The following is an 11,093-nucleotide window of genomic DNA, read 5'->3' as shown; positions in this document are numbered from 1 at the left end:
ATAACACCACACAGGCATTAATAAACACCTAATGCATCAGATTATGTAAAAAACTCAATTTTGACCAAAAATGGAGATAGAACCTTATTCTAACGTCACGGTATCTGATGTACGATCTGATGTCAACACGTTTGAATCACATTCACACATGCCATCAAAGCGTCTGTCAGCCGAGTCATATTTCACTGGTTGCACAATAAATGGAAACGTACATAAAAAAACACATTTCGAAGGGTAGTATCATTGGGCTTCATCACAACATGCTTATTAGAGCCGGTAATAGAATAATGTATTGAGGCTGTATTATAAAGACTTTTATATTAGAAGAAGGTAGTTACACTTACATTGTAGACGGATGATTTGGCATTTAGAAAGAACAGCTCCACTGTTGTGTTCTCCCTCAGGAAGGTGATCTTCTCAATGTAGAACCTGTGAATCACACAGAGAGGTTATGGAAATATATCTATTGATAAGACAATGCATGTTGTTATGTTACTACAACATCAACAACACGGTACATGTTATTGTATTAAGGTCATACCCTGGTGCATCAGCGCCATCTGCTGGAAAGACACGGTACTTGCGGTCTAAGCAACTGTAACAGAGTTGGGAATGTATGTTTAGCTGTGGTGAATGTAGATGAGTTTCGCCGTGCTTTGAGCAGCCCTGGTTGTTGTTGGAGCCCCCCTTTGGAGTTTGGGTGTACTGCAGGTCTGCACGTTCGTTTGTCCTTCTCTTGTTGCCGTACTTGCGGTGGTGCGTCAGAAAATGGCCGCCAGCTTAATGGGTATGTGCGCATGTAAAACGCTCCTCGTGTTTTGTTGTTTGTATGGAGAATCTTGTAATGTAGGGTGAAAATGTTGGTGTAGTACTGTGCTGTTTGTTTTTACATGTATTGTGATGTATTGTGATGATGTGAAACAGAACATTTATTGTATGTTGTTTTGAACGTGCAGATTCACAAGCAGACCAGAGAAGAATTGTGTTCTATATGTCTTCTCTGCAGGTATGTCGCTCCACATGTTGTTTGTAATTGTTATTTGTAATGTTTGAGGGAAGTTTGTGTTCTTTCTGTGAACAAACTGTCCTGATGTGAAATGTACATAGACGGTGGACCGAGGAAAATGGCCGCCAGCTTAATGGATTCACAAGCAGACCAGAGAAGAATTGTGTTCTATATGTCTTCTCTGCAGGTCAAATAAACGAATTAAATGAAAGAAGTTTGGCTGTTTGACCATCGTTACACTGGTGCCGTGACACGCCGATCTCAAGATCAGCTGAACGCCGATCTCCGTGGATGCTGCGTGGATGCCAGGTCTTAGTGTGATAGATCAAGTGTGGTCAGAGTATTATAGTAAATGGTCATTCAGTCTGAGGTCTGTGATTATATCAGTTTAAAAAGTGCTTTGATTGTTTTGGTTTTTATGTCCTGCTGTAACTTTATATTTTTTTTTAAACATTATTATTATTATTTTTTTTTTCATTCAGTAATATTACACAACGCAAGTCTGTACCACTATGGCTCAGAGGCCGGGTTTTAATGATGAGATTTTTGCCAGTCCAGTGTTGCCTATGGGGAGGGGTGCATGGGGGGCATGTCAGAGCAGAGCAGACAGTGCTGTCATAGACATTGACAGTGACATCGACATTGACAGTGCTGTCAATAGTAGGGAGGTGGGGTGTTCCCAGTTGTTTACTGACAGTGGTAGAGGCACAGGGTCAGGTCAGGACCCAGGTTGTGCTGCTGGCGGACAGTTTACAGGGGAGGCTCCTCCCACATCCACACCCAGTGTTAATGACACTGAAGCTCTTCATCACCTTTCAGACATGATGGGTCAGCTAGGTGCTCAGATTGGCGAGTCCATTGTAACCAAGTTAATTTCAGCTGGTGTAGTTCACTCAAGTAGTATGAGCAGTGCACACCTCAACTGCACATCGCCTCCAGATCCTGTAACTGATCCTAATGTTGTTAGACAGGAGGTTCCGTGCGTTACTGTGAATGTAACATCAGACAGGGAACCACCAATGTTCCGAGGTGATAGTTCTGATAAGTGTTCAGTCCAGGACTGGATTGACATGTCTAAAGCTTATCTGAGAAAGCAGAAATGTCCAATGCATGAACAGGCTGAGGAGATACTGGCAAGGCTGATGGGTAAGGCAAAGGATGTTGTGAGGGTTGGTTTGCGAAGCGATCAGACACTTGATGTGAAGCAGAACCCTGATCTCATCTATGATATCCTTCTCAAGTACTTCAGTGATGTGTCATCATGCCTCCCGTTGTCAGATTTCTATGCCACTCTACCCAGACCCAATGAGAACCCTGTAGACTACTGGTTGAGGATCAACAAAGCAGCTGATGTAGCTGGTGAGGGCCTTCGCAGACAAGGTAGGAGGATGGAGAACGTGGGTGAAGAGGTAGCACGGATGTTTGTCAGGCATTGCCCGGACTCTGGACTATCCCGTATTCTGGAATGCAAGGCTATTGAGGAGTGGAGCTCACGAGACATACAGTTGAAGATTGATAATTATCAGAGAGAGCTGAGAGCCTCTGGCAGGACCGGTAGTTCTGTGCCATTGAAGAGCCATGCCACCGCCCTCCACACTGTGCAGTCTCATCCAGAGCCTTCGATTCAGTCTGTGTCTGAGCAGTGTTCCACCCAGTACCCCCCTGCTCCTGCCCATAGTCCAGTGTACCACACACAGTGTCCGCCTTCTACCCTCATTCCTTCCCAGGACCATGCTTTAGGCCAGCTTCCGTGCCCCTCCTCCGCGACTGCTGTGGCCCAGAACACTCAGCAATCTGAAGACAGGATTCTTGCTCGCATTATGGAGAGTCTGGAGCAGATGATGGGGAAAGTGCAGCAGCGTGACAGTGCTCCTCGTGGCGGAAGATACCAGGGTGGCGCCCGTGAGAAGGCCTGCCGAGTCTGTGATGACAGTAGACACACTACCATCTCACACTGCATGTCAGAGAGGCTGTGCTTTGTCTGTTTAGCCCCAGGTCACACAAAAGTTGAGTGTCCCACCAGGTCGTCCCGAGCACCTCAGCCTCAGGGAAACTAGGTGGCCTGTATTCAGAGGGAGAAAATATAGGTCGCCAAGTAAACTCCCATTGTGAGGACGAATCTAGTGCTGAGACAGTGTATATAGCTCTCAAAAGCTCAAGTGATAACTCTGAAGATATTGTTTATCAGAATACGCATACAATTAGTGGTAGTGACAGCCTTTTCTACACACCTGTGACAGTTGGTAATACAGTGACTCTAAATGCTATGCTAGACAGTGGGTCTATGGCTTGTACAATGAGTAAGACGGCAGAGGGAAAGCTTAGAGAGGTTGGAGTTGCTACAGAGCATAACCAGTTCAGTTCAAATGTGGTGCTTGTTGGCTGTGGTGGTCGCCGTGTCAAGCCTGAGTCAGCTTTCAACGTGGAAATGGAGGTGTATGGCTGTAGGATTATGGTTCCCACTCTGGTAGTTGAAGGCCAGCATGATGAGTTGATACTAGGCACCAATGTTATTAAATATATCCTCCGGCAGTATAAGCAATGTGATGGCTACTGGAAGGCTGTGTCTACGCCCTGTCCTGCTGGCGATCCAGAATCTGAACAGTTTCTCTCGATGCTCGCTGGTCTGAACCGTTGGCGAGGTGACGTCATACCTGACAAGATAGGCACAGTCAGGTGCAACTCAGCCGTGTGTCTTGAGCCTGGTCGGGAGTACCTGATGTGGGGCAAGCTACCCAAGTCCACTATTGTGTCTCCTGGTAGCGCTGTGATGACAGAGCCCACATCGTGTCGCTCAGCTCCAAGAGGGGTTCTGGTGGCCAGAGTTGTTACTCCTTTGTGGGGAGACGGATGGGTTCCATTGAAGCTGATCAACTCGTCCGACAGGCCCGTCTTGGTAAGACGCAATGCTAAATTGGCCGACGTCTTCTCCTGCATTGCGCTCGAGGACATGGATGAGACCGGACCTGCTGAGGTCCCACTACTCAGTTGCTGTCAAGTAACCCCGTCCAGTGAAAATGCGGCCCGCACTGTTGATGAGGAACTGAAGTACATGGGATTGAGTGGGCTCGACATACACTCCTGTGACGTGTCTGAACAGTGTAGAAGCAAGATGGCTGACCTGGTTGTACGCTACAAGGACATCTTCTCACGCCATCACCTGGATTGTGGAGAGGCAAAGGGCTTCATACATCGCATTCACCTCTCAGATCACAGGCCATTCCGGCTCCCATTCAGACGAGTGCCCCCCAGTCAGTATCAGAAGTTGCGCCAAGTACTGAGTGAGATGGAGGAGAAAGATATAATCAGGAAGTCAACCAGTGAATATGCATCTCCGTTGGTTCTTGTATGGAAAAAGAACGGAGATCTCCGTATCTGTACAGACTTTCGCTGGCTGAACAAGAGGACCCTGAAGGATGCTCACCCTCTCCCTCACCAGGCCGACTGCTTAGCTGCACTTGGAGGTAACTCCTTGTTTAGTACTATGGATCTAACCTCAGGGTTTTATAACATGCCACTACACGAGGATGACAGAAAGTACTCTGCCTTTACAACACCTATGGGCTTGTATGAGTATAATCGCCTCCCGCAGGGCCTCTGTAATAGTCCTGGGAGCTTCATGCGTATGATGACTAGCATTTTCGGAGACCAGAACTATCTGAGCTTACTGGTTTATCTGGATGATTTATTGGTGTACGCCCCTGATGAGAGGACAGCTCTGGAACGCTTGGAGATGGTGTTCAGTAGACTGCGTGGTCATAACCTGAAATTGGCCCCCAAGAAGTGTTTTTTTCTCCGGAAATCCGTCAAATTCCTCGGCCACATAATTAATGACAACGGTGTGTTGACTGATCCCAGCAAAGTTGAGAGCATCGCAAAGATGACAAGTGCTGACCTGATGGAAGCGGACGGTGTAACCCCCTCACAGAAACGAATCAGATCTTTCTTGGGGATGATCAATTATTACCAGCACTTTGTGCCTAGCTTCTCCGCTATTGCAAAGCCTCTCTTCTCTCTGTTGACGGGCCAGAAGAGAAAAGGGAAGGTGAAACAGTCCAAACAAAGGTCACAAAGCAGGAAGTTGAAGGTTACTGACTGGACCCCCGAAACGGAGCAGGCTTTCCAGAAGCTGAAAACGGCGCTGGTTGAGACGGCTGTCCTGGCTCACCCTGATTTCAGCCGTCCCTTCATGCTGTCAACGGACGCGTCCCTTGATGGCATCGGTGCTGTCCTGTCGCAGATCCAAGAGGGTGAAGACCGAGCGAGGCCAATCGCATTCGCCAGCAAGTCCCTCTCTCTGTCTCAGAGAAATTACCCAGCCCATCGGTTGGAATTCCTAGCCTTGAAGTGGAGTGTCTGTGACAAGTTCAGCCATTGGTTGAAGGGGCATGATTTCACTGTTTGGACGGACAATAATCCATTGACTCATATCATGACGAAGCCCAAGCTGGACTGCTGCGAGCAACGATGGGTGGCTAAGTTAGCGAGCTATAACTTCGACATCAAGTACGTGCCAGGCCCACAGAATGTTGTCGCTGATGCCTTGAGTCGTGTGCCTTTCGTCAAGCAGAGAGTCAGTCACAGATTACTTGAAGAGCCCTACAAGAATCTCCTCTCCGAAGTCCAGGATGTGTCGAGTGCTTCTGTACAGGACGCCTTCCGGTCGTCCAATGATAGTGGTGACACTCCACGCCAGGTAGAGAGTTACGCTCAAAGTGTCCCATCACCTCTGCATGTCCACGCTCAGTCTATGGAGATGGATGAAGTGTCTGTTGTTCTACAGTCATATGACGATCTGTGGGAGGTCGGAGCAAGAACGCGTGCTGTAGCAGTCTTGCACCATTTGCCTCAGTTAGTCCCAGGTGGTCAGGACTCACTTCCTGCTTACAGTGAGAAGGAACTCCGGGATGAACAGCTCAGAGACAGAACTCTCTCTCGAGTCTTGTACTATGTGGAGAGACATCGGAGACCCTCCAGGAGAGAGAGAGATAAGGAATCAGTCACAGTCATGAGGTACCTGAAGCACTGGGAGAAACTTGTTGTGAGCAATGGGATACTCTACAGAGTCTCGAGGGATCAAGTCGTGAAGTCAAAACGCCGCCAGTATGTGGTTCCTGAGTCTAAGAAAGTTGAAGTTCTGAGAGGTGTTCATGACCATGCCGGCCATCAAGGTCAGTTCAGGAGTCTTGGCTTGGCCAGACAGAGGTTCTTCTGGCTCAACCTCGACAGAGACGTAAGAGACTACGTCCGTAACTGCCAGCGGTGTATTGTCAGTAAGACTGTTGAACCTGCTGCGAGGGCGCCTTTGCAGAGTATCACATCAACCAGGCCACTTCAGCTGGTTTGCATTGATTTCTGGTCAGCGGAGGACTCAAGGAACAAGTCAGTTGATGTGTTAGTTGTTACTGACCATTTTACAAGAATGGCCCAGGCATTCCCCTGCAAAGATCAGTCAGCCAAACAGGTGGCGAGAGTTCTATGGGACAAGTTCTTCTGCGTCTTTGGGTTCCCAGAACGTATCCACAGCGACCAGGGAGCTAGCTTCGAGAGTCAACTAGTGAGTGAGCTGCTCAGAGTCTCCGGTGTCAGAAAGTCGCACACAACCCCGTATCACCCGATGGGTAACGGTAGTGTGGAACGTTTCAATAGAACTCTCGGTAACATGATCCGAGCGCTTGAACCAGAGGCAAAAATCAACTGGCCGAGGCGTTTGCAAACTCTGACGTTCATGTACAATAGCACAGCGCATGAGTCAACTGGCTATGCACCTTTCTATCTGATGTTTGGGCGTACTCCTCGTCTCCCTGTCGATATACTCTTCCGGACAGTCCTGAATGATCCAGCTGTGGTCAGCTACGACAAGTATGTGATGTCTCTCACGAAGGATCTGAGAGAAGCTATGGTCATAGCCCAGGAACATGTCATAAAAGAACAGCACCGTCACACAGAGCTCTACAACAGACGAGTAAAAGGGCCCACCATTGACGTCGGAGACCGTGTGCTGTTGGCGAACAAGAGAGAGAGAGGAAAGAGAAAGGTGGCTGATCGTTGGGAGTCTACTGTATACACTGTGGTGGATAGGAACTCTGAGACTCACACATATAGGATACAAGACACTGTCACTGGACGAGAGAAGGTAGTCCACCGTAATCTATTGTTGTTGGTGAACTTTCTGCCGGTGTATGATACGAGTGTGATCTCTGACCCAGTTTCATCCCTGTCTGCTGTTCATACATCAAATGAGCCAAGTGACATGTCCGTATCGGAAGTGGAACAGGATTCCTTGCCTGGGGAAGTGAGTAGAGGAACCGCGTTCGAGTCGGAGAGAGTGGATTCCTGTCCTGGGAGTGAGGGAGGGGAGGTTGAAGACATGGAGTATGGGGGAAGAGCTGTTCGGGAGAGGGATGTTCCCTTGACTGTTCCAGAGCCCAAGGATCCCAAGGGAAGAACCCTGGAGTGGGTCACCCAGTTACCATTCCCTGACCACTCACGGACAGAGGCTACTAACACTGTAGTGTCTTCAGTCTCGTTTGCCCCTCAGAGGGTTCCCGAGCAGATGGCTGAGGAGCAAATGGTAGATCAGTCCATTAACTCTGATTCTAGATTTGTGGTTAGCGCTGATGATTGTACTGATGTTTCTGGTAACACAAATCAGACAGATGATGCTAGTGACACACAGCGTACTGACACTTTAGCTTCTGTCACACAGTGTGAACATCCTAGTACAGTCACACAGGTCAAGTCCAAGTTTGGTCGCCTTATCAAACCAGTTGACAGATTGATTTATACTATGTCAGGACAAGACATTATCCAAGACACTAAGTCAAACATTCGAGCTGTTTGCAGGTCAGTGTTCCAGGCTTCCCACAGTTAGATAAGCCGAAGCTCAGTTCAGTGCATGTATACACTGTGCACACTGACATCCTATGACATATAGGTTTGTTCGTTATTCTGATTGTTTCATAAGAGGTTGTGGCCTCTTGAAGGCTAGTAATACACAGTGAAAATAGGGTCTTGTGGGGTGTAGAACGCATCCTACCGCCAGTAGTTGGTTGGAGAGGTAGTTTACCTCTCTTTCCACTTCATCCTTATAGGATACTTTTCAAGTTGGCTGTCCTGTCCTTTGGCGGCCCTATGTAATAGTGTAAAAAGTAAAAAGTAGTATTTAAATGTATAGTTGCTGCTCAAGGTTGGCGAAATTCAGGGGAGGTGGGTGTAACAGAGTTGGGAATGTATGTTTAGCTGTGGTGAATGTAGATGAGTTTCGCCGTGCTTTGAGCAGCCCTGGTTGTTGTTGGAGCCCCCCTTTGGAGTTTGGGTGTACTGCAGGTCTGCACGTTCGTTTGTCCTTCTCTTGTTGCCGTACTTGCGGTGGTGCGTCAGAAAATGGCCGCCAGCTTAATGGGTATGTGCGCATGTAAAACGCTCCTCGTGTTTTGTTGTTTGTATGGAGAATCTTGTAATGTAGGGTGAAAATGTTGGTGTAGTACTGTGCTGTTTGTTTTTACATGTATTGTGATGTATTGTGATGATGTGAAACAGAACATTTATTGTATGTTGTTTTGAACGTGCAGATTCACAAGCAGACCAGAGAAGAATTGTGTTCTATATGTCTTCTCTGCAGGTATGTCGCTCCACATGTTGTTTGTAATTGTTATTTGTAATGTTTGAGGGAAGTTTGTGTTCTTTCTGTGAACAAACTGTCCTGATGTGAAATGTACATAGACGGTGGACCGAGGAAAATGGCCGCCAGCTTAATGGATTCACAAGCAGACCAGAGAAGAATTGTGTTCTATATGTCTTCTCTGCAGGTCAAATAAACGAATTAAATGAAAGAAGTTTGGCTGTTTGACCATCGTTACACAACAGCATTCAGAATGATACTCCAGTGGTGGTAGTGGTACACTGCAGTATCGTGACGTTAGAATTATAAGGTTCTATCTCCATTTTTGTCCAAATTGATTTTTTTTTTTTTACATAATCTGATCCATTAGGTGTTTATTAATGCCTGTGTGGTGTTATTTTTAAAATGTTGACATTTTTGAGTTAGTAATTCATAAAATACAAAGGTTCCATCTCACAAAACATAATGGAATGTCAAAACTTTGACGCTCAATATCTCTGAACTGCCCTAAACGGAGATAGAACCTTCTCATTCTAAACGGAGATAGAACCTTATTATTCTAAACGGAGATAGAACCTTATCATTCTAAACGGAGATAGAACCGTATCATTCTAAACGGAGATAGAACCTTCTCATTCTAAACGGAGATAGAACCTTCTCATTCTAAACGGAGATAGAACCTTATCATTCTAAACAGAGATAGAACCTTCTCATTCTAAACGGAGATAGAACCTTATCATTCTAAACGGAGATAGAACCTTATCATTCTAAACGGAGATAGAACCTTATCATTCTAAACGGAGATAGAACCTTATCATTCTAAGCGGAGATAGAACCTTATCATTCTAAGATAGAACCTTATCATTCTAAACGGAGATAGAACCTTATCATTCTAAACGGAGATAGAACCTTATCATTCTAAACGGAGATAGAACCTTATCATTCTAAACGGAGATAGAACCTTATCATTCTAAACGGAGATAGAACCTTATCATTCTAAACGGAGATAGAACCGTCTCATTCTAAACGGAGATAGAACCTTATCATTCTAAACGGAGATAGAACCTTATCATTCTAAACGGAGATAGAACCTTATCATTCTAAACGGAGATAGAACCTTCTCATTCTAAACGGAGATAGAACCTTATCATTCTAAACGGAGATAGAACCTTATCATTCTAAACGGAGATAGAACCTTATCATTCTAAACGGAGATAGAACCTTATCATTCTAAGCGGAGATAGAACCTTATCATTCTAAGATAGAACCTTATCATTCTAAACGGAGATAGAACCTTATCATTCTAAGATAGAACCTTATCATTCTAAGCTCACTGCAGTAGTATTCAACTCACCTGACCAGGAACCTGAGCTCCAGGGGACCGGTCTTATTAGAGAAGTCGTGGTCCAGGACCCTGCGGTCCAGCTGGAGCCAGTTAGTCTGCCCCCTGGTGGAGGAGGGCAGCACAGCGTTACTGTGAGGTGATTTTGATTGACTGATAAAATCATTGCTATCCTTAATCTCTCTGCTGTTCCCTGTTTTGGTCTTATCTGTTATTTCATGTTCTCTGTGGTAGAAAAGGTGTTTTAACACACACGTCTGAAGTTCAGCAATTGTGGGTGAAGGATTTGTTTAGTTGTTGCATTAAAATACGAGTCAGGGAAATACTATGGAAATGGTACCAGCCATATAAAGAGTGCATGATATTGTGGTTGACAGCTCTACAAATATCCCTACAACTGGACTAGAGTCAGCTAGACATACGTGTTAGAGTTTATACATACGTGTTAGAGTTTAGACATACATGTTAGAGTTTAAACATACATGTTAGAGTTTAAACATACGTGTTAGAGTTTAGACATACGTGTTAGAGTCAGCTAGACATACGTGTTAGAGTTTAAACATACGTGTTAGAGTTTAAACATACGTGTCAGAGTTTAGACATACGTGTTAGAGTTTAAACATACGTGTCAGAGTTTAGACATACATGTTAGAGTTTAAACATACGTGTTAAGAGTTTAAACATACATGTTAGAGTTTAAACATACGTGTTAGAGTTTAAACATACGTGTTAGAGTTTAAACATACATGTTAGAGTTTAAACATACGTGTTAGAGTTTAAACATACGTGTTAAGAGTTTAAACATACATGTTAGAGTTTAAACATACGTGTTAGAGTTCAAACATACGTGTTAGAGTTTAAACATACGTATTAGAGTCAGCTAGACATACGTGTTAGAGTTTAAACATACGTGTTAGAGTTTAGACATACGTGTTAGAGTCAGCTAGACATACGTGTTAGAGTTTAAACATACGTGTCATCTATGAAGGATATTCCAAAGTACTCCTTCTCCTTCAGGTTGAAATGTGAAGACACCAAATCCAAAAGCTCCCGGGACAAAAGCTTGGGCTAAAAACATGGAACAGAAAGCAGAAAACATGGTATAAACATGGTACAAACAT

The 11,093-nt window shown here is 45.3% G+C and overlaps 1 protein-coding gene across 1 annotated transcript in view; it reads right to left on the bottom strand.

Annotated features, from left to right (window-relative positions):
- frmd4ba (FERM domain containing 4Ba) overlaps positions 1 to 11,093 on the bottom strand; it is a gene marked incomplete at its 5' end in the record, with an annotated part of 37,133 nt that overhangs the window by 24,766 nt on the left and 1,274 nt on the right. Inside the window, 3 exons of the mRNA XM_080548476.1 lie at positions 345 to 429; positions 9,985 to 10,077; positions 10,946 to 11,040. Coding sequence (XP_080404602.1) covers positions 345 to 429; positions 9,985 to 10,077; positions 10,946 to 11,040 — 273 coding nt within the window. The remainder of the gene's footprint in view (positions 1 to 344; positions 430 to 9,984; positions 10,078 to 10,945; positions 11,041 to 11,093) is intronic.

Source organism: Nansenia antarctica (genome assembly GCF_963989245.1).
Source record: "Nansenia antarctica genome assembly, chromosome: 18".
Classification (NCBI taxonomy): Eukaryota; Metazoa; Chordata; class Actinopteri; order Argentiniformes; family Microstomatidae; genus Nansenia; species Nansenia antarctica.
This window is presented reverse-complemented; position numbering and strand designations above follow the sequence as displayed.